Source organism: Leopardus geoffroyi, chromosome C2 (genome assembly GCF_018350155.1).
Source record: "Leopardus geoffroyi isolate Oge1 chromosome C2, O.geoffroyi_Oge1_pat1.0, whole genome shotgun sequence".
In the NCBI taxonomy this organism is placed as follows: domain Eukaryota; kingdom Metazoa; phylum Chordata; class Mammalia; order Carnivora; family Felidae; genus Leopardus; species Leopardus geoffroyi.
In genome coordinates, this window is record NC_059333.1 from 9,215,409 (window position 1) to 9,239,407 (window position 23,999).

A 23,999-nucleotide genomic window follows, 5' to 3' on the forward strand; every position below is an offset into this window, starting at 1 on the left:
AAGTTTTTATTTAAATTCCAGTTAACGAACAGCATTAATATAAGTTTCAGATGCGCAATATAGTTGATTCAACACTTCCATAGAATGCCTAGTGCTCATCACAAATGTTTAAGTTATTTTTAACAAACGTATTTTCTAACACTTCCACTCTCTACAGTCTTACAAATACTGACATAGGGTGCCCCCAGCAAAATATAACCGATTCCTTCCTGCCTGAAAACCCAACAATGAAGCCCACCAAAGGGGCTCTACTCATGTACGAACATCTTCCAGTCAGCTTTTAGTGTCTCACTTGGAAATGTAAGCAGGTTAACCACCTCTGGACATTTGAGAATGTGTAAAATTAGAAATCAAAAACATGCAGAAAAAGGAACAAAGTAGCGGCAATGCAGTGAGCAAAACAAAACAAAAACTTCACAAAAATACTATGATCAATATGCCCAGCAACAGCAAATACTTTGTCCAGGGAGACTTTAAAAAGACATTCAGAGAGTAAGATAGTGTTTATAATAATTAAACACATGGTAAGAGAAAGGTAAAAGAACAAATGGAGAAAATCTCACAGAAAAGAAAGAAAAAACAGTGAGAAGGAAAACGAGAGACAACAGAGAACAGAAAACCAGAGGGATGAAATTTGTCAAATAAATGAGAACACTTTGCTGATTATGAAGGACTTGAGTTTCTAGCCTGAGTGCCCAATACAACGCACAGAACTCTATCACAATAAAGCACGTCTTTAAAATTCTAAGAGAATCATTTGTAACTTAGAATTACAAACCCAGCTAAATGATATGTAAAGAGAAAACAATGTATTTCCAAGAAATGACATAAAATTTCTTCTCGTGTACTTTGCTTTCAAGAAGGTAGACCTGTTTTTGGAAGGATGGATGGGCTCCGCCACTACCAGGAACAAAAATAGCCAGTATTTACGGAGTGCTTACTATACACACAGGCCTTTTATATGCATTTACTCCTTTACTGTTTAAAACCACCCTCTGAAGTGGATAAATTACGCCCATCCTTCAGACTGGAAACTCAGGCGTAGAGAGTAAGTAACTTGCCAAGGTTACACATCCAGGTGTCAGGATTTGAACCCAGGCAAGTGGGCTCCAGGGCCCATGCTCTCAGTCACTGACCTGTTGTCCCTGCCAAGGGAGTAAACCCTGAAAGAGGAATATGTGGAATGGGGACCCAACAAAAAGGGGAAGGAAATTTCCAGAAAAATGATAAAGGGAAGTCCCCAAAACACAAGTGAGCCAACAAAACTGACAAAATATTGGGTGTGCTTGAACACATCTGGAAAAGATTTTGTAGGTCTGTGAAAGTTTGGATGAAAGAGTGATCAGTACAGACCAAATCTAAGCAAACAAAATACAATTATTAACTTCAGAAAAACAAAAAGCTGTACAGCAAAGGAAATGCAATCATAGTTCTGTTTGGCTCACTTGTGAATTGTGGTAAGAGTGACAAATCAGACAGTAATTCAACAAAAAAGAGATACGTGCATTGGAAGGATGGGAGGAGGTGAAGAGTGTGCACGTGTCAGTTAACTCCATAGCAGACTACTGGAAAATAACAAAATGGTACCCGCGTTTTTACTTAGAAATATGGAAGCAAAAAGCAACAATTTAAGTGTTTTTGTCACTCTGCAGTCCATTCTAAGATCTCTCACCCTCCAAAATTTAAAAAAAAAAAAAATTGTATAATTATGGTTCACCTCTGTGCCTTAGGTTCTATGATTCTGACAAATGCATAAACTCATTAATTCCGAGACTCCCCTAATGAAAACATTTGAGAGCTATATGCAAACAATGAGCAGGGCTATATTCCAATGAAACTTTATGGAAACTGAAATGTCTATGTCACATAATTTTTCTATGTCACAAAATATTCTTTGATTTTTTTCCAACTGTTTAAGGATCATTCTTAGCTTGTGGGTCACACAAAAACAGGTGGCAGGCTGGATTTGGCCCATGAGCTGTAGTTTGCCAATTCCTGTCCTAAAGCAAGAAGATGGGTGGAGATACGGTCCAGAAGCTCTGCAGATGGGAGACTTCTGTCAATGGGGTTCAAAACAGCCCATATTACCCACAAAAGAAAGATTTAGCACAGGGACAGCTGTTTCACCCAGACAGCCAACTAACAACACTACCGGTCTCTTAACCCTGTTTTGACCTTTGTCTTTGCTCCCTTTATCACCTCAATCTTAAAGAGCCTGAGACATTGCAGGGCCCAGGGAAGGAAAAGAGAATCCAAGAGTAGAAATAGGACCCAACCAGTTCACTCCCTTTCCCCTCTACACGATTCTGGTCCAGAATGTGGCCCAATCTGGGAAGGGGAAGGGCCAGGCATTAAACTGAATAAGAGATTTTAAATTAGATGAGGTCACACTTTACAATACCTGAGGCTAATTGGAGTGTGTTATTATATCTGCCCAGATCCACTCGGGCATGGAAAAGAACCATTAGCAAGTAATATTTAAAGCCAGACGTAAGAAGAATAAAGTTTTCTCCATATTCAAACTACTAAATACTATCTCATTCAACAAGCCAGTTATGTAACCAAAGGACCTTTATTCAGGATGGGTAAAGAATGCTTATAGATCAATAAAAATTTCTCTAAAAGAGAACAGAAAAATGGACAAAGGATACGAATAGGTTATTTTTTGTAATGTTTCCTTCATTTTTGAGAGAGAGAGACACACACCCCAGCGCGCTTGAGTGCGGGGGGCGGGGGACAGAGAGAGACCAGAATCCGAAGCAGGCTCCAGGCTCTGAGCTGTCAGCATAGAGCCCAAGGCGGGGCTGTAACTCACAAACCGGGAGATCGACCTGAGCTGAAGTCAGACACTTAACCAACTGAGCCACACAGGCGTCCCATTTTTTTAAGGAGTAAAATGTTACTAACTTTTAACTTCACAGTCAAGGAAATGTAAAGTAAACCCACGTACATTTCACACTCGTCACACAGGAAAAATTGTTAAAGTCCAACAATACCAGGTGTGGGTAAGAATCTGGATAAATCTAAAAAAGTCACAGAGCAATGCACCATTTTTAAAGCAACGGTATTACCACCCGATTGTTCAATTTAACGAGACTAAGGTAGACATTCTCTGGCAAGAGTCACCAACCTCAAAAGAGGAGGTACACTTTCGCATATCAACACCAACTTTTTAAGGATAATCAGGCAGAGAAGCCACGCCCACATTTTAGGAGGTGAAATGTTAATTCTAGTGTGCGACCGCTCCCTACGACTTAGGACTACTAGATACGAGAAATACTGGAGGATTTCCAAGAACGCCCCGAAACAGACACGACCGAGAGGCTACAGGAAACGGGAGAGCCCAGTGACCTGGGGATTTGGGCCCGAGGGCTTAACTGGAGGGAAGCGGCAGGAATGTGAACGAATCAGGAAGACTCGTTCCGGCTCGCTTCACCCCATCCCACTGCCTAGAGGTCAAGGCCGCCTGGCATTTCGGGCCGCGATCTGCCGCTGCCGCTCCCCCCCCCCCCCCCCCCGGCTCCGGGGCGCCCCGCGGGTCCGCAGGCCAGGAAGGGTCAGGGGCCCCGCTGTCCGAGGGGCGGGCGACCCGACCACCGAGGCCTCGCCCTCGGACGACAGCTGCCAGGCAGCCAGGAGGGAGCCGGGAGGAGGGGCCGCGGCCCCGGCCCGCCCCGAAGCCGCGAAGGCAAAACAGAAACCTATCGCGGAGGAAACGGAACGCAGCCCGGCCCGCGCCGCCCGACCCTGCCCGCCGCCGAGCGGCTCCGCCGACGGGAGCGAGATGGCCGCCCCCTCCCCCGGCCCCGCCGCGGCCCCAACCGCCGCGCCGACAAGTCGCCACCGCCCACTGCCTGCCCCCCCGCGCTTGCCCGCCTGCCCGCCCTCCTGGGACACGGCCCGCTCCACCCCTCGCGGCTGCTCACCGCGCTGAGGCGGATCCCGCTGGGTGGCTGCGCCGCCATCTTGAGCGAGCTACAAAGCCAGGACCGGCCTCGGCCGCAACCCGACTGGGAGGCGGCCGGGAAGACTGCACGGCCTGCTGGGCCCACCCACTTCCGGGGGCGGGGCGCGCGGTCGCCCCGCCCACCCACTTCCGCCTCGGGCGCTGTGGTGCGGAGAGCTGTGGGGAAGGTAAATTGAGGCTGGTTTAAGCCAAGAACTGGGCTCGCAGCGCCCGGCCCTGCAGGGGTAGGACGCATGCGTGAGACGGGCGGGCGCGAACGGGTCGCTGCATTAACCGGACCTGGAGACTTGAGGGTCTGGAATTCGAAGCCTATAGCGACGTGTGCCTGGGCCCGGAGAAGTGCGCTCCAGGCGCCTGACCTGGCTGGAAGTGAATTGCGCCGAAAAGCCATCCCATGCCCACCTGTGTCCGTGTGATTTGAAACCTTGTTAACGAAATGTAGATTTTGTGCATACTGGAGTTGTTCTGGAAATTATCATCCTTCATCCTTATGAAAAGAGTCCTTTCTCGCATGCACATTTATTCGGTGTCGGCTTGGAGCCGGGCACCGGGCTGAGTGAGGAAGATAGAGAAATGAAGAAGTATAGGGTTGTTTGTTACATATTGCAGGTAAAGAGAGGATGGAAACGGTTTTGTTTTGTTTTGTTTTTAATATCCATTTAGGTTTTTTGCTTTTTGTTTTTCCTTTTATGTCTTTGTGCTGATTTGGGGTAAGTTTAAGCACCTGTCAGGTCTCCAACACTTGTTTTTGTTAAGCTTAATTTTTTCAATTTTTTTTTTCAAAAAATTGTTTAATGTTTATTTGAGGGAGAGACAGAGGTTTGAGTGGGGAGGGACAGAGAGGGAGACACAGAATACGAAGCAGGCTCCAGGCTCCAAGCTGTCAGCGCAGAGCCTGATGGCAAAGCTCACAAGCTGTGAGATCCTGACCTCAGCCAAAGTCTGATGCTCAAGCGACTGAGCCACCCAGGCGCCCCTAACTTTTTTTCAACTAAAAAAAAAAGTTATCCCATTTCTCCCACCCGCTTCCCACCTATTGCGTTTTTAAACTGTAATACATTTCCTTTGTAAAAATGCAAATCATACGGAGATATGACACAAAATTTACTCCCAATCTCTTCACCAGAACGTATAAACAATTTGGTATACATTAGTCCAGGCTTACTATAAACTAAATATTCCAATACAGATGGTAACCCCCACCCCCACCCCCACTTACCCCAGTTCTACTTAGGATTTGACGACTTTACCGTGGTGCGGAAATGATACGCATTCAGTAGAAACTGTACTTGGAATTTCGAATTTTGCTCTTTTGCTGATGTGAAAATTAATAACCAGAAACCTGGGTAAAGTGGAGTGGGGGGTTTGACAGAGGGCGCTCTCGCGCCCTACCTACCACTCCTTGTCAATTGCAGGCCCAACAGGAAGAGACTGTCTTGACACTACCCGGACTTGACCTTGCTGCTTGGTACTACTTTACTATGGGGGGTGGGGGGAGAGTGGGGAAAAGAATAAAGCCTTACCTTTATCTCCTACACCCCCGAAACAGCTCAGCCAAGACACTATACTTTGAACTCCCAATTTACTCCAGTGGACTTTTTAGTTTATAACAGCCTTCCCAATCTACCCATTTTCTCCTTCAGAAAGGGTACCTCTCCTTTATTCTCTGGAATCACCTATGGCTTTGCCGCAACTTGTTTGTCCCCAACTGCAATTCTCTTTTATTCTTAAACAAGCCCAATTTTGCCAGTAAAACAACTGGCAGTTTTTATTTTATTTTTAAGGTCAACACCGAGCTAGCGATATCCGGTTTGATCTTCCCTCATGATGCTGCGTAGCAGCAAGCTGTAGTTCCCAATCAGCCATGCTATCAGAATAAACAACCCACACACTTAACAACAATTGCAACCCATAGGACCAGGCTGGTTTTCACTTTCAGTACAGTATTTAAACAAAGAGATATCCAACACTTTCTTATAAAATAGGCTCTGTATTAGATGATTTTGTCCAACTGTGGGCTAGCGTAAGTGTTCTGAACACATTTAAGGTGAAGCTAGGCTAAGCTCTGATGTTCGATATGTTTAGGTTTGTTAAACGCATTTTCAACCTACGATTTTTTTTTAATGTTTATTTATTTTGAGAGAGAGTGCGAGCAGGGGAGGGGCAGAGAGAGAGAGAGGGAGGGAGGGAGAGAACCCCAAGCAGGCTCCAGGCTCAGTGAGCATCTCAATCTCATGACCTCGAGATCACAACCTGCGCTGAAATCTAGAGTCGGACACTTAACCGACTGAGCCACCCAGGCGCCCCCACCCTACTATATTTTCAACTTACAATGGGTTTATTGAGAGGTAGCTCCATCGTAACTAGAGGAAGATCTGAATGTACGAGGAAATGTTAAAAAAAAATGTTCTGTTGTCACCCTTGCCACTCACTCATTGGGCAAATGACATTATGTGAATCGCCTAAATCAGGGTGCTAGTTACCACCCTTTGTAATGCCCTGCACTGGATAATTTCTCGGTTCCCTCCAGCTTTAAGATTGTTGTGTAACAGGCTTTTTTATCAACTCTTTATTGAGAGCCTTCTTCACATCTGTCAACGTCAGGGCTCTAAGGATGCCGTGGTGAACAAAATAGCCAAGGTTTCCTCTCTTGAACTTACGATCTCAAGACTGTGTTGGTTAAATAAATCGTGGCCCATTTGTGACTTGTGAAATCAATTTGATGAGTCTCAACTATCATTTTGTGGGAATCCAAAGAGTTTTAATTTACTAGTATGGTGCTGTGTCAGTCTAGGGCTGACAACTTCTTCACTTATTACTATTATTATTATTCCAACTTCCCTTATTGATCATATGCTGTTCAGCACATTTTGAGATGAGATTAGCCTGGATTATGTGGTTGGGCCCTAGATGCAATCCCAAGGGTCTTTGTAAGACAGACACAGGGGCAACCTGGGTGGCTCAGTTAAGCGTCAGACTTTTGACTTCAGCTCAGGTCATGATCTCACAGGATTCCTGAGTTTGAGCCCTGCATCGGGCTCTCTGCTGGCAGCATGGAGCCTGCTTGAGATTCTGGTCTTTCCCTCTCTCTGCTCCTACCTCTCTCGTACTCTCTCTCTCTCAAAATAAATAAATAAACTTAAAAGAAAAGGTTATATAAGACAGGGACAGAGGGAGATGGGATCGCAGAAGGTTATTTGGCCTCTGCAGCAGAGAGAGACTTGAAGATGCTATACTGCTGATTTTGAAAAGAAGGGGTCTTGAGCCAAAGAATGCCAGGAATGAGCTCTAGAAGCTGGAAAAGGTGAGGCCACTCCATTCTAGAGCCCCCAGAGTTTGCAGAGGGAATGAAGCCCTGCAGACAGCTTGGTTTCAGCTCAGTGAAACTTATTTCAGACATCTGGCCTTCAGAACTGGAAGAGAAGAAATTTCTGTAATTTTAAGCCACTAAATTTGTGGTAATTTGTTAGGACAACTACAAGCGTTGACAATATATTCATGTGCAAGCAAGTACTTACCTGTATATACAGATTCTTGTCCCCCCCCACCCCCTTTTTTTTTAACACAATTGAGTACACTGTGGAATTCTACATCCTCAAGGCTTACTCATATCGAAAAAAATGTGAGGCAAACACGTACAGGCTGAACTTACACTACATTGGTATAAAAGGGGATTTTACAGGGAAATAAATGCCCCACCACACCCCTCTGGTACTTGTATCAAACCCAAGCTTACATGGAAACCTTTATTTAAAAAAAAAAAAGGCTGAGTTTGATGTGATTTTTTTAATGATAGAAAACTATCTTATTTGGGGAGCGCTGTAGACTGAATGTCTCCCCCCCAAATTCATACATTGAAATTCTAACCCCCAATGAATGTATTTGGTGGAGACTTTGAGAGGTGATTATGTCACAAAGGTGGAGCCCTCATGAATATTAATACCCTTATAATAAAATAGACCCGCCAGAGCTCCCTCAACTCTTCTGCAATGTGAAGACAAGGCAGGAACAACCAAGAAGGTACCTTGACCTTGAACTCTCAGCCTCCAGAACCGTGAGAAATGAATGTTTGTTGTTTAAGCCACCCAGCCTACAGTATTTTTGTAGGACTAAGTCAAAAGAAAATAGACTAGGTCAAGGAAAGAGAAATGTTTAAAGTCCATACAGGAGTTAGAATATTTGTCAAATAAAATCTCTCCCTGATTTAATAAATACAATGTGAAATCTGGTTGCTTTCACAAACCTATATGGATATGCACCTTGACTTTTACACTGAACAGTATATTTTGTAGATCCTTCCAAAACAGCCTAAAGAACTTCCTCATGTTATTTTGCAACTTCCTAACTTTTTTTTTTTTAAGTAATCTCTATGCCCCACATGGGGATCGAACTCATGACCCTAAGATCAAGAGTTACATGTTCTACTGACTGAGCCAGCTGGATTCCTCAATAACATTCCCTTTTATTGATATATTGTAATTTCTTTAGCCAACCCTTCCTTGTGCTGGTGGGCAAAGGTTGTCTCCAAAGTTTTGTTATTATCAATAAGACTACAGTGAATAATTTTTATGTAAGTTATACATGTATATCAGAAAAATTCCCAAAAGTAGGATTGTTGGGTCAAAAGATACACCCAATCATAGTTTTGATAGAAATTGACAAATTTCCTCCAAAGAGCTTGTACTAATTTATATTCCTTATTTGTAGAAGAGATCCTGTTTTCCCCTAATACTAATATCTGCTGAAACGGTCAGTGAATAATATTTCAGAGCAATTGTAAGTTTTTCCTTATATTGTAAGTTTGGACATCATTTGACATGTGTTATAGCCAATTGTTTTTTCGTGTGCGTAGAACCCCCCGTTCATTTCTTTTGCCCATCTTTCTATACTTTATCTTTCAGTAGGTGTTCTTTGAGTATTGGAAAAATTAGCCCTTCATAAAAGGAGTCTTTTCAAATATGTTTCTCAGTTTGCCATTTGTCTTTTACTTTGCTTATGATTTTTTTATGCAGAATTTTTAAAAGAAAATTCATATAGCCAAAATTATTGAACTTTCTCTTATGGCTTCTGGGATTTGTATTCATCTAAAAATGATCATTATTGGCTTATATAAATGCCTTCACTTGATTTCTTCTAGTATTTTTATGGTTTCTTCATGGTTTCAATCTTTGATCTCTTTGGAATTTATTTTGGTGAAAGATGGGGGGTATAAATCCAATTTCTTATTTTTTTCTGTTGGTTACCTAGCTATCCCAATACCATTTATCAAATAAGCCACCTGTCTTTCCCCCTATTGGTTCGAATACTACATTTTTCTATGCATTTGTGTCCATTGATGGACTTTCTATTTTATTCTGTTGATCTGCTGTCCATTCCTGCACTGGTACCAATTATTTTAGCTTTATAATATGTTTCAAGACCTACTCAGGGTAGTTCTCTTCTTTACTCCTTGTTTTCAGAAAATTTCTGGCTACTTTTGCCTATTTTTCCAAATAAAATTTAGGATGAGCTTATCTTGTTAAAAGAAAACAAAACAAAAACCAAGTGCTGTTTCTGGGGGATTGCCTTAAATTCACAGATTAATTTAGAATTTACAACTTGATGATGTTGAATCTTCCTCTTTAAGACCTAGTGAGCCTTTCCTTTCACTCCTAGTGTCCTTTACTCCTTCAGAAATATTTTCTTCAAGGAGTTCTTATGAAGCTTTTTTTTTTTCCTGGATATTTTATTGTTGTTGTTATTGTAAGTGGGATTTCATCTATCTCATAACTAGCCATTTAGAGATGTTGATGTCAAAAAAACTATATTGATGTATATATATGCATGTGTGTGTATAAAGATTTTATTTTCATTTTTTAAAGTTTATTTATGTATTTTGAGAAACAGCAAGCACAAGAGAATGAGCATGAGTGGGGGAGGGACAGAGAGAGGAAGAGACAGAATCCCAAGCAAACTTCGTGCTATCGGCACAGAGCCCAATGTGGGGCTGGAACTTACAAACTGTGAGATCATGACCCGGTTGAAACCAAGACTTGGACGCTTAACTGACCGAGCCACCCAGGTGCCCCTAACAATTGTATTAAGTAATTCCTACCCCCAAAGTGGGGCTTGAACCTACAACCCCAAGATCAAGTGTCACATGCTCTACTGACTGAGCTAGCCAGGCGTCCCTTGATGTATATGTATTAACTTTTTATTGAGTCTGATTGCCTTTAGGCCAATCATGCTTTTTGATTAACCACAAGCTCCACCTCTCCCAATCATATTAGACAACTCATCTGTTTCCTGAAGAAATTTAGATTCCTTAACAATTAGATGCTTAACCTGGCTTAGATTCAGAAACAAACAGAGAACAGTTGCAAGGGAAACCTGGAAGAATATACAATCAAGTGCTTATGAGTTAAGATAGTAGCTTTACTATAACACAAAGAGCTCTCCAACCAGCACGGTGGTGCCCTGGGCCAAGTGTTCACCCCCACACAGTACAGCAGTGTTTTGTTGTCAAAGGGTCCAATAAGAATTGAGGACACGCTCATGGAGGATAGAAAAGGCAGTCTTCACATGTTTTTCAGGTGGGTTGGGCTGACTGTGAAATCAGGTAGTTCAAGGACCAGCAGGGAAGAGTGGGGACAGCAAGCCAAGAAGAGTGCCCTCGTGCGCCAACACTGGGTGATCAGTGAGACAGCAGGAGCCTCTGGGGAGTGGTTACTAGAGAGGGTCTAAGTATGGGGCCCAAAACCCACTGTTCCCTGAGCCCCCCGCTGTCTAGTCCTACAGATTACTTTATTCAAACTGGGGTTTCCTACTCTTTCTTCCTCCTCCAGCACCACCTTTATCAGAAACATCAACCTTTATGTTCTTCATTTAGTTACTGTGGACTGCCTCCATATGCCAGACCCCGAAGGAACTGAAGAAGATACAGGGTCTCTCTCTTCCACAAAAGGGGTGCCTGCCTCGCAGCCAGCGATGGGCTATGACATTAGTAGGTGATCTAATAGGGCTGTCCTGTGACAAAGTGCCTCACTGTGTCTGAGGAGCTGCAGAAAGAAGCAAGACTGAGGAATTTGGATCTCAAAGACTGGTTCCCATATGTTTGTTACATAAACAATTTGAGTGGGACGTGTCAGGCGAAGGAAAAGAGTATCACGCAGCTGGAACAACATAGAAAAGATATGCAAGAGATTAAAATGCTGAGTGGTTAGGGGAGACAGAAGAGACAGACGAGAGGCCTCCAGGTCCCGAGGATTAAATTCCCACCTCCCCTCTGCTTCTGGTTGACTTTGTGGGGGAAACCCAGGATGAGACAGACACTGTTCATCACATAAGGGGAACCCTGGCTTAGACCCTCTTCCGTGCCCTCCTTTTTTTTTTTTTTAATTTTTTTTTTAATGTTTATTTATTTTTGAGAGAGAGACAGACCATGGACGGGGGAGGGTCAGAGAGAGGGAGACACAGAATCTGAAACAGGCTCCAGGCTCTGAGCTGTCAGCACAGAGCCCGACGCGGGGCTCGAACTCACGGACCGCGAGATCATGACCTGAGCCGAAGTCGGCCGCTTAACCGACCGAGCCACCCAGGCGCCCCATCGTGCCCTCCTTTTAAACTCACAGTAATTTTGGTTTTGTGTTAGAATTTTTATTGGGGTAACCTACACAGAACATGAAATTTGCCATTTTCACCCTTTTTCAGTGTACAATACAGTGACCTTAATTACGCACACATTGTGGTGTCACCATCACACATCTCCAGAACTTTCTCATCTTTCCAAACTGAAACTCTGTACCCATTAGACATGAACTCCCCATCCCCCTCTCCCAGCCCCCGGTATCCACCCTTCTACTTGGTGTCTATGAATTTGGCTACTTCAGGTCCCTCATGCAAGCGGAGTTATCCATTTGTCCTTCTGTGACTGGTTTACGTACCCTAATGTCCTCAAGGTTCATCCATGCTGTAGCATGTGTGAGAATTCCCTTCCTTTTTAAGACTGAATAATATTCTGTTGTGTGGATAGACCACATTTTGTTTAGCCATTTATCTGTCAATGGACATTTGGGTCATTTCCACCTGTTGGCTATTGTGGATAATGCTGCCATAAACGTAGGTGTACAAATATCTGAGACCCCAGGGGCACCTGAGCGGCTCAGTTGGATGAGCGTCCAACTTCAGCTCGGGTCATGACTCACGGTTTATGGGTTCACACACGGACCACTCGTGCTTGCTTGCTCTCTCTGTCAAAAATAAACAGTAAAATAAATAAATAAATAAAATATCTGAGACCCTGTTTTCAGTTCTTTTTAAAAAATTTTTTTTAAATATTCATTTTTGAGAGTGAGAGAAACAGAGCATGAGCAGGGGAGGGGCAGAGGGAGAGGGAGACACAGAATCTGAAGCAGGCTCTGAGCTGTCAGGACAGGGCCGGACGCCGGGCTTGAACTTACAGACCGTGAGATCATGACCTGAGCTGAAGTCAGACGCTTAACCAACTGAGCCACCCAGGTGCCCCTGGTTTTAGTTCTTTTTAGTGAAATTGATGGATCATATGGTAATTCTATTTTTAACTTGTTGAGGAACTACTTTACTCCTCTCCTAGACCCACAGTATTTAAAACAATTTTTTGGTGTTTATTTACTTTTGAGAGAGAGAGAGAGGCAGCGTGTGAGTGGGCAAGGGGCAGAGAGAGGGAGACACAGAGTCCGAAGCAGGCTCCAGGCTCCGAGCTGTCAGCACAGAGCCCGACGTGGGGCTGGGACTCACAGACCGTGAGATCATGACCTGAGCCGAAGTCGGACGCTTAACCGACTTGAGCCACCCAGGCGCCCCTAGACCCATAGTATTTTAAAATGTATTTCCTTTCCCATTGGTTTAAAGGTGGACTTACTTGATTTCGATGGAGAACTGCTTGGAAGGAGCTACCTATATAGGATGAGAAGTAACCAAACAAGTTCAGCCTTGCTGGCTTCCTCCTGGTTTCCACGTCATACTTATGAATAAATTGCTCTGAAAACTAGAGTGTCTCCAAGAATGATCCAGGAAGCACCGGTGACAAAAATAACTTGTTACACATGCAGATTCCTGAATGTCACCCTTTCTACTGACTCAGACTCTCTGGGGAGGAGGCTAGGCATCCTGCAAGTTTGCAAGCTCTCCAGGTGGTCCTCGTGCACATGCAGGTGGGAGGACCCTCGCTAAGCATAGTTCCTCTGCTGGATTCTAACCGTAACTGACAGATTTCTAACCTCAGGATACCCCTATCCAGCCTGAAAAATGCTTGCAGGGGTCCTCTTCACTCTGAACTTCAGAGACAGCACCAAGTCCGGTTGGAGAGGATGCAATGGTGTGGAATGATTACTGCACGACGTAACAAAACACATACACATGATCACACACACAGGGTACTAACTTGACCCTCACAAGCCCAGTTGCTCCTTCAGGTAGAACGTGGAGACTCCTCAGTGTGCCCTTGGCTCATCCGCATTCTGCTCCTAATCATATTCTCCTTGAAGGTGTTGACTTTGCACGTTCATTGGTTTATGTGTCTCACTGAACTGCAAGTAATACCCGCTAGCAGGCATTGTCTTAACACCAAAGCATTTTATTCCAATGACACAGAACCTGTCTGGATAGTTCAAAACTTTTAAGTTCAACCTTCCTTAACTACTTTGGCAAACCTAGCCATTTCTCCTAATTTAACTGCACATAATGTACAAATACTGGAAAACAAGGTGTGTTCTCCTCTAAAACAGATCTCGCCACACTTTCAAAGCTAGGCGCTACTTTCTCTGTGCTGTGGCCCCAGCACGAGCTGGTTTTGCAGGAAGTCATACATGGGCGGGGTAGTTTCAGAAACTTGTCTTCCACACATTACGGAACAGCAGTAGCCACCATGGGGATTTCCTGTCTAATTTTCTCAGCACTGGGGTGGAGAAAAGGGCTCTAAGAGGGAGACAGATCTAGGTTCCATTTCCTAGCTCTGCTGGCCTTGTAGAATGGGGTAAGCCTCTACTTCCCAACGGGGTGGGAAGAGAGAATGTGATGCCCGGGAGACGCCTGGCACCGTGCCTGGCCCCTGGAAAGCACTCTAGTTACAGGGATCGTTTCATCCACACGCATGGGCCACCCTCCCACCGACACTGCCCGCAGCTGTGTGTGTTCAAACCCGCTCTGTTAGAGCACCAGTCTGTTCTCCTTGGCTACGGCCACTCCTGGCAAGTCCCACCTCTCCCAGCACACTCCCTGCCCTCAGTGCAGTGGCTGAGGGCCGGACGCGGAGCATTTCCACCGGGAGGAGTGGAGGCAGAGCAGTTGGCTCCACAGTGTGGTGAAGGGCCTCGGTTCCAAAGTAAGAAGAAAATACGGAACCGCTAACCTTGCTTCTGCTCATCCTACCGATATTGGGGTGGGCACAGGCTTCTTTTTCACTGAGGGGTGCAAAACTGTTCACAGATCACAGAAATGGTTAGTTGCTAGAACCCTAAGATGCAGTTGCATTCGATAGTCCCATTTTATAGATGAGAAAACCGAGGCACAAGTTTTGCTCATGCTAGTATATGGGGAAGCTGAACACCACACCCAGGCAAGCCGACCTCACAGCTTATAACCCCAACTACTACGGTATTCACGAACTAAAGATTTAAATGTGCATCACGTTGATAAGACTTCCTTAGTGTTCCATGATGTACTATGGAATTCCTTTTAAGATTTCCATTTAATAAATAAGGATTCACTTACACACACATGTTCAGAGACCATTAAGCTGTTTTAGATACTAGAGAGAAAAACCATCAACAAAATTTGTAAATCTAAGGACAGATGGCATAATAGCTCCCGATGATGTAAGTTACTAGTTTTGTAAATTCTGAGGTATGAACATATGCATGCCCTTGAGGTTAACTATTGATCGGCATACGGTTATCGCCTCACAGTCTGAATTACAGCAAACTCACAGAACTTACATAGAAATTATAGCTCTACGCTTCGGTATTTAAAGCTTTAGTCACCAAGCTTGCAAATGTTCTTAGAGATACCCCTTACACGCACAAACCCATCATTTTCATGTAATTCTTAACACATATTTGTATGAATACCCCTATTTCTAGTGGTGAGCTTGAATTCTTCTTTTGAGCCCTTATGTAGGTAATCGGGTGGTTCTGTCCTCCCCAAATCCCATACTGGGGCTCTTGACACAAATTGCTTCTACACTGCACACACGCTAGGAACTAGTAGGATGTTACGGGAAACTTAACCGACGATGCTGGTTAATTCCAAACCGATCCCTGGCGTGCAGAAAGGATGGACAGGAGAGCACGCATTAGGCCAGTGTGCATCATCTGGCCTGGAACCCGACTTCATGCGATGCTCTGGAGGCTGAAAAGGGGACATGAGGTAGGCAAGTCTGGAAGGCAAACCATGCTCCCTGGCAGAGAGTTCAGGCTCCTGCAGCCGAGCCAGGATTCTAAATAGGGTAGCTGGCTTAAGACAGAGAGGCTCGGCAGGAGTGGGGTGACCCCCTGCCAGGAGAGAGGAGTCTGTGCTTAGGAAGGGATTATTTTAATGAACAGTGAGGTCTACAAAGTGGTAAAGAGATCCCAGAAAGGACAAAGGAAAAGGGAAGAGTCGAGGGTCTGTTTCTCTGACAGAAGCTTCAGGCATTAAAGGCTCCATGATTACATCGACTGATTTATGTTAAATGGAAAGTGCTGGCAAGGCACATCATGGTGCATAACTAAGGTTACAGCTGTCAGAGTTCTGAAAACTATGTATTTCTTTCAAAGCTGGATGCACTGTGATTTTAATGCGTGATTTATTTTAAAGTTTATTTATTTATAAATTTTACAACCAACATGGGGCTCAAACTCACAACCCCAAGATCAAGAGTCGCACATTCTTCTGATTGAGACAGTCAGGCATCCCCCCCTTTTAAAAAATGTTTATTTTTTGAGAGCGAGAGAGAAACAGCGAGCGAGCGAGCGTGCACATGCGGGCAGGGATAGGGGCAGAGAAAGAGAGAGAGGGACAGAATCTGAAGCAGGCTCCAGGCTCTGAGCTGTCAGCACACAGCCCGATGCCAGGCTCGAACTCACGGACCTCACGATCACGATCTGAGGTGAAGTCGGTGGCTCAGCTGACTGAGCCACCCAAGCGCCCCAGCCGGGTGCCCCTTAATATGTGATTTTAATGAGCAAGAGTTAAATACGTTGAGATATCTTCAAGCCCTCACCACTGCTGAACAGTCAATGGTAATGGGCAATTATTATTTTCAGAAAACAATGTATTTTGGCTTTAAAATGTGGTACCAAAATAAACATTTTAAAGGACATATGTGTGAGGGGTTAAGAGTAATACCCAACAAGTGTAAACTTTCAGAGAAATATACCGAGACAGCCCATATGGCTGCATCAACAAAGAAAACAACTCTTCATTGCCTTCATGCTTCATATTATGAATTCTGTGCTTGCATTAGATGATACATTAACTTTATTTTCTTTACATAAATTGAAGACAAAACATACAATCAGATCCAAATATATTACAAGGCATTTAGGGAGGTGTGTTTTGTTGCCCAACAGAAAATTATCTGAAATCTACCTTCAAAATCGAAATTGACTTGTTTAAAAAGCACTATCCTTGGCTCCTTTCTTGTTTAGAACGCACGTATCCTGGTTGTCACTGACGTATCGGTAAATGGATTAAACAAATCCTGTCTTATGGGGCTAACATTCCAGATGTTCCAAAAAATCGTACTCAACACATTCTTCTAGCTGTTGCAAGACCCTCGGGCTATCTGTGACTGGGAACTCTAAGACTGGAGGTCCTTGGGTGTCGGCAGACAGCTTACTCTGGGTTTTAAAAGCACGATTTAGAGTCTGGAAGAATGGCATCAATTGCCTAATGCTGGAAACAGAATGTTGGCGCAGCAGAGGGAATTCATTCTTTGCGCTGATCTCATCAGAGCGGCCAATTTCCTGCAAAAACAAAAACACCGCATAAAGATGATAAGGCTTTGTTAAGGGTCAGAGGTGCGGGCCAAGGACATGTGGGCAGCAAATCTAAGCGATGGGTTCTCTGGGGACCACTCATCGTCAGCACTGGTGGCAGTTTCCCAAAAAATTCAAACGCGACGTCTTCAACCGACGTTTCCCGCCAGGATTTCACCCCAGCCCCTCCCCTCTCCCCGAGACCCCTATTCTTCCTGCAGGGCCTTCCTCCGCCTAATAAACCGACTCTGTGCGAAACCTCTTCCACGTGATTGTGGTTCTCCAGGAGGCGCACCTCAGCATGTGGGCAGAGAAAGTGACGTGCCAATGAGGAAATAAAGATGGGATTTTGACCACCTCCGAGTTTTAACACTCAGACCAAAGAACTTCTGAAAACTATTCGGTCGTTCTCTCGCGGCCCTCACTGCCTAGCCTCTCTCCCCTCCGCCACAAACACTGACTGTAAAAAGGAAGACGTTTACCCCGTATTTTAACTTTAGAAGTTCTAGAATCCTAACAGTGTGGGGTTTGCATTCTTGGTGATTCTCCTCTAGGTCTGACAGGAAGGCAGGGACCTCCGTGTCCACTTCTGGGACAAATGCCCACCTGTAACTGGATGAAAACAATCCGAGGTCAGGCGTGCTGGCTCAGGGCTCACTTCGAAAAAGATTTTTCAACAGGTTTATGGAGAAATAATTCACATACCATATAGTACACCCATCTGAAGTACATAATTGAATTAGCTTTTAGTTTATTCACAGAATTGTTTATCCACCACCATAATCAATTTTAGGATATTTTTTTCATCACCCCAAAAAGAATACCCGCTCCCTCTAGCTGTCGCCCCCCAACCCCTTACATCCCCTCAATCTATTTTCTGCCTCTACATATTTTCGCATTTGAAAATATATTTGGCATTTCATAGAAACAGAATCATGCAATATGTGGTTCTTTGTGACTGGCTTCTTTCGCTTAACATAACATGGTCAAGGTTCATCCATGTTGGAGGACACGTCAGTATTTCTATTCTTTTTTTTTTTGCTGAATGTTTCATCGTATGGATATACCAATGTTATTTACCCTCTCGTACATCCGTGGACTTTCGATTTCCTCCACCTTTTATGAGTAACGCAGCTATGCATAATCATATACATCAGAACCCATTTTTAAAAAAACTTTCCTTTTTGGAGCAGTTTTAGGTTCAACACAGTGGAGCAGGAAGTACGTGCAGAGGCTTCCCCTGTGCCCCAGCCTCCTCTCCACGCAACGCTCTCCCCGCTATCAATACCCCACCAGAGCGGTACGTTTGTTGTAATCAGTGAAATGACATGAATTTGTGTTATCATCCAAGGCCAGAGTTCACTTCAGGGTGCACTCTTGGTGGTGTGCATTCTATGGCTTTGAATAAATGTATAATGACATGTATCCATCATCAAGGTACCAAATAGAGTAGTTTCAGTGTTCTAAAAATCCTCTGCGCTCTGACTCCCTGTCTTGCAATCCCTGACAATCTTTTTTGACTGTCTCCATAGTTTTGCCTTTTCCAGAGTATCACAGAGTTGGAATCATACTATTTCAAGCCATTTCAGATTGGCTTCTTTCACTTTGTAATATGCTGTTAAAAAGAACCCACATTTTAACCACAAACATCTCTACGTGATAACTCTTTCTTTAGAGGGGGCAGGACAGAGAGAAGTGGCATCTGGGGCCAGGCATGAAATTAAATGTATGAGCAGCTGTGTTAAGCCTACAGGAAATGTAAGCCAATAGGGGCGAAGTGAAGTGGAGACAGCCTGTTCCACTTATTAAAAACAAACAGACGAAGAAATCTACGCAAATGCAGTGAGGACCACCAGTCCCTGACTCTCGTTTTACGAGCATTCAGTAGCAAAACTACCTAAACGCGTATACACCGCAGAAACCCAGCCATCAACACTACTGTGAGGCAAATCCAGAAAACCACAGGTGTTGTAAGCACTCTGACATCTGGTATCCTGAGGAGGCTCGTGGGCCGCCAGAAACCCCTACGGCGGCTTCTCCCACCCTGTACAGAGCAAGCGAAAGTGCTCACGAGGAAAGTCACCAATTCAAGGAGGGCACACGGGCTTATCTGACTTACATTTGAAACAACGGCATCTTGTCAGGCGGAAAAGAAAGTGCTGTGTCCAAGAATTTGCAAGCTGACAAATATAAGATGAGCTCACTCTGGGCTATCTCCCCCAGGGAGGGCCCGTTGCCATCAGCAACTGAAACTTTTGTTCTGTTGATTTTGTTGCTGTTTCTAAAAATTTGCAAAGAAACTCTTGTTATAAATTCATTCACGTATGCTGTAGCCCATTTACCTACGCAATGTCCCTAAGAAGGGTTTTTCCGTGTTTCCGTTTAAGAACAGTTGAGGGTTGGCTCGGCTGGTTAAGCGTCTGACTCTGGCTCAACTCAGGTCATGATCTCACAGTTCATGAGTTCAAGCCTCATATCGGGCTCTGTGCTGACAGCTCAGAGCCTGGAGCCTGCTTTGGATTCTGTGTCTCCCTCTCTCTTTGTCCCTTTCCTGCTTATGCTCTGTCTCTGTTAATAAAACATTAAAAAAAAAAAAAAAAAAAAGAATGGTCAAATGGCTGGTCTCTTCACAAGTATTTCAAGAAAATTATATTGAGTGTTTGGGGATGCCTGGGTGGCTCAGTTGAGTGCTGACTCCGGCTCAGGTCATGATCTCATGGTTTGTGGGTTCAAGCCCCACGACGGGCTCTGTGCTGACAGCTCGCAGCCTGGAGCCTGCTTCAGATTCTGTGTCTCCCTCTCTCTCTGCCCCTCCCCTGCTCCTTCTCTCTCTCTCTCTCGCAACATAGATAAACATGAAAAATTTTTTTAAATGATAATATTGAGTGTTACATAATCCTACATCACAAAGTGATGTCCGCTCACATGTGTGCGTAGAACTCATACAACTTACCTCAATAATTCATCATCCTCTTTCAGATCTTCTTCAAGCTGTATGAATGTCTGAATCTTAAAAAGAAAACATAATTCAATTTACTATTGGAGAGGGGTTAAACCTAGCTTAATGTTTAAGATTTATATGTCCATAAAAAAGAGCAAATAAGGCAAGAGACTCGGCAAAAAGAACCTGAAGAATAGGAAAAAATACTTGCTAACCAAGCATCTGATTAAGGGTTAATATCCAAGATGTATTTAAAACAACTCATACAACTCAATAACAAAAAAGCCAGTAACTTAATTTAAAAATGGGCCAAGGACCTGAATAGGTATTTTCCCAAAGGGGATACCATGGCCAACAGGTACAGATGCAAAGATGCTCAACATCACTAACCATCAGGGAAATGCAAAGTAAAACCCCAGTGAGGAATCACCTTACACCTGTTAGAAGGGCAAGAGGCAGAAAGACAAGAGACAAGTGCTGGTGAGGCTGTGGGGCAAATGGAACCCTCGGGCACCGTTGGTGGGCATGTACATTGGGACAGCCACTCTGGAACGCAGTATGGAGGTTCTCCAAATAATTAAAACTAGAACTACTATATGATCCAGCAATTCCACTTCTGGGAATATACCAGAAGGAATGCAAATGCTAGGTTCAAGAGATACATGTCCGCCCACGTCCACTGCAGCACTATTTACAACAGCCAAGACAAGGAAACGTCCTAAATGTCTACTGATGGATGAATGGATAGAGAAAATGTTGTATATGTACATACAGTAAAATACGATTCGGCTATAAAAAAGGAAGGAAATCCGGCTATTTGGAGCAACGTGGAAGACCTTGGCAGTATTACGATAAGTGAAGTCAGTCAGACAAATATTGTATAATCTAGTTTATACGTGGAATCCTAAAAAATCAAAACGAAGCCAAATTCACAGAGAAAGAAATCAGATTTGTGGTTACCACAGACTGGAGATGTGGGGGAGGGGAAATTGGATGAAGGCGGTCAAAAAGTACGAACTTCCACCACACGATCAAGAAGTATTAGGGATGTCACATACACCATGACAATAGCTAACACTGCTGGAGGGCATATATGAAGTAGTTAAGGTAAATCTTAAGAGTCCTTATCACAAGTTCCTATCACATTTTTTCTTTCTCCATTTTCTTTTTCTGTCTATAGGAGATGATGGATGTTAGCTGAACTCACGGTGGTCCTCAGCTCACAGTGTTAGTCAGATCACTTTGTACACCTAAGGTTGTATTATACCGTATGCCAATTATGTCTCAGTAAACCTAGAATAAAAGTTTAAAAAGCAGATAGTACCAAACAATACAAATGAGTGTGAACAAGCTGACAGTTAAAAAAAGGTCGAATATAATTACAGAAGATAACAGATTCTCTCTATTCGGCCAAGAGCCATGTGCTATCAACTTGAAAATTTTCAGATGAAATTAGATATAGATGAAATAGTATATTAGTCCTGAAAAGGGAATTTTGAAAACATTCCTAAATATCTATTCAGAATCTTATGACATATCCTCATGAGTAATTGATAACTAAATGTGGGTAAGGAAAAAGAATTAAATGCGTGGAGTATTTCGGAAATGCTGCTCTTAAAAGCCCATCCACAAACTTCTAGTGCTTTCCGAGATTAATGTTGTTAATAGCCCCCTTAACAGCATTCAGCTTTCCACTTTAAATATTTCTATATAAGGCATGGCTTCAAAGAAACCCACAACACAAGTACAGGGGGCCTATTATGGAAATCTAGTGTCAGTGAACGTGAACATCTGGCTAGTAAGTTCTTCAACTGAAATTTGAAGGATTTAGGACAGATAATTTTTCATTAGGAAGCTTCAGTTACATGGATTCATGGAATGGTAGGTCATGGTATGTGATGGATGTGATGGTAATGTTTTCAGGGATGGGTGTAAACTCTATAATTTAGAATTTAAAGGATTAATCTTCAGATTAGGTAATTCATGTCACCATAAAGTATAGCCTGCCAGTAGCTCTGAAACATGATAACCTGACCTCTTCCCTCTAATTTGATTTGGACTTCACATGAGATAGCATCTCCAACTCATATATTTGGTTATCCACTTATCTAAACAGGATCTGAATCTTTTCTCCCTAGAGGCCTTGATCTAACAGAGCTTACCTAGAAACTTTTCTGACTGCAGCTGAAGGCAGAGAATAACTCAGAGGTTTTATGTTTTTTATTTTTATTTATTTATTTTTTTATTTTAGAGAGAGAGGGAGAGTGTGCGAGCTGGGGAGAGAAGCAGAGGGAGAGAGAATCTCAAGCAGGCTCCACGCTCAGTGTGGAGCTAGACACGGGGCTCAATCCCACAACCCCGGGATCGTGACCTGAGCCAAATTCAAGAGTTGGAGACTCAACTGAGCGTCCCAGGCGCCCCACGTGTTCCTTGAATTTTACCTTCTTTACTTGTCCAACAGTGGCCAGTTTGTAATGTGTAGTTATTCACTGTGCCTTAAAGTTTTATACTTTGTTTATTCAAACTATAAAATTTCCCAGAGCTACATTAAATGGTTCTATCTTTAAAAATTCTGTATTTAACCAAGAGCTGACTACATGCTACCAACCTGATTGAAAATTTTGTAGATAAAATAAAAAGGAAATTTTGCAGATACAATTAAGATATATTTGGAATAGTTGGGGCGCCTGAGTGGCTCAGTCAGTTGAACGTCTGACTTTGGCTCAGGTCATGATCTCGCGGTTCACGAGTTCGAGCCCCTTGTCAGGCTCAGTGCTGACAGCTCAGAGCCTGGAGCCTGCTTTGAATCTAGTCTTTCTCTCTCTCTGCCCTTCCCCCGCACTCGCTCGTTCTCTTTCTCGGAACCAAATAAACATTAAAAAAAATTAAGATATATATGAAATATTATTCCTGAAAAAGCATTTTAAAAAGCATCAACTCTGCTTTCAAGAGTTAAGATGTTTGTACTTACTAATTCAGAGACCATTATTGGCCACAATGAAGTCAAATGTTGGGGAGATATTCTTAGCAGCAAAACTCTGAAAAAAAGAAACATCTGAGCAGCAACTGTGGATGTCTGTCCAACTCTGAGATTGTCTGTCAGGCGTTCTAAGGAAAGAAGATTTTAAAGACGTCACACAAATATGCAGTTTGGGGTTTCTCATTAGACAAAGAAAAAGCATAAAGCTGTAATTGCTTTGGCATTTAACGACAACACAGCCTAAGTGATGCGTGTTGGGAGTCTGTTTCTGCCCCTCTCGCTGACCTCCAGCCCTCTTCTCTGTGAAGTGAAGCAGGTCGTGGCCTTCGTTGAAGGAAGTGACCCAAGCAGCCCTTTACTGCCCTGCCACGGCTGACCAGAGGGACAACAACTTCTGACTGAAACCAGAAATCCGTCAGATGGCCAGTGGCCACCGCATTTTCTTCAGAGAATACGAAATACAAGACACAAGAACCACAGACGGTCCTCGGTGAGTGACGGAGCTACAAGATCACAGAGGTTAGCTGGCAGCTGACACCACATTCTGGGAGTGAAGGGTGAGAAGTGCAAGGGGTGAACAAAAGAGCTGTTTTCAGTGAACTTTTTCGTGGCCACGATAAAAACTTTAATTCCTGCAGGAACAAAAGGTGTGAGTTCCTCCAGCCCCTCACAGTCTTCCCCACTTGTCCACTGAAATAACTGTAGAATATGATTCCCCCGCCACCCCCCCCCCCCGTAATTTAAGGTTTCTTAGAAACGTAACAAATTGTTACAGCAAACAGCCAGATAATGGTTCATGCCAGTTAAGATTTATTTGTAGTATCTCAGTAATAAACTCTTGATGTGAGCTAGCTTAAGTGGGTTTTTATTTCTTGCTTTTAAAAGTACTCTTGGGAGGGGTGCCTGGGTGGTTCAGCTGGTAGAGCTTGAGACTCTTGGTTTTGGCTCAGGTCATGATCTCGAGGTTGTAAGATCGGGCTCTGTGCTGAGCCTGGAGCCTGCTTAGGATTCCCTCTCTCTGTCTCTGCCCTCCCCTGCTCATGCCGTCTCTGTCTCTCTCAAAATAAATAAAATTGAGAGAGACAGGGGAGGGGCAGAGAGAGAGGGAGACCCAGAATCCAAAGCAGGCTCCAGGCT

At 43.7% G+C, this 23,999-nt stretch overlaps 2 protein-coding genes across 4 annotated transcripts in view; both read right to left on the bottom strand.

The window, feature by feature from the left end:
- The window catches only part of MORC3 (MORC family CW-type zinc finger 3), a 41,906-nt gene extending 37,856 nt beyond the window's left edge, over positions 1-4,050 (bottom strand). Inside the window, exon 1 of the mRNA XM_045501428.1 lies at positions 3,927-4,050. Within this exon, the coding sequence (XP_045357384.1) occupies positions 3,927-3,965 (39 nt within the window). The 5' untranslated portion in view covers positions 3,966-4,050. The remainder of the gene's footprint in view (positions 1-3,926) is intronic.
- Positions 4,051-16,423: 12,373 nt separating this feature from the next.
- DOP1B (DOP1 leucine zipper like protein B) overlaps positions 16,424-23,999 on the bottom strand; it is a 104,267-nt gene continuing 96,691 nt past the window's right edge. For 2 of the 3 annotated variants that reach the window (XM_045501429.1, XM_045501430.1), the window contains exons 33-37: positions 22,854-22,990; positions 19,895-19,950; positions 19,061-19,222; positions 17,424-17,553; positions 16,424-16,929 (exon numbers count right to left, since the gene is read on the bottom strand). In XM_045501429.1, the coding sequence (XP_045357385.1) occupies positions 16,678-16,929; positions 17,424-17,553; positions 19,061-19,222; positions 19,895-19,950; positions 22,854-22,990 (737 nt within the window). In that variant the 3' untranslated portion in view covers positions 16,424-16,677. Of the gene's footprint in view, positions 16,930-17,423; positions 17,554-19,060; positions 19,223-19,894; positions 19,951-22,853; positions 22,991-23,999 lie in introns of those variants that run through there. The other variant, XR_006718219.1, reaches the window with a different exon arrangement.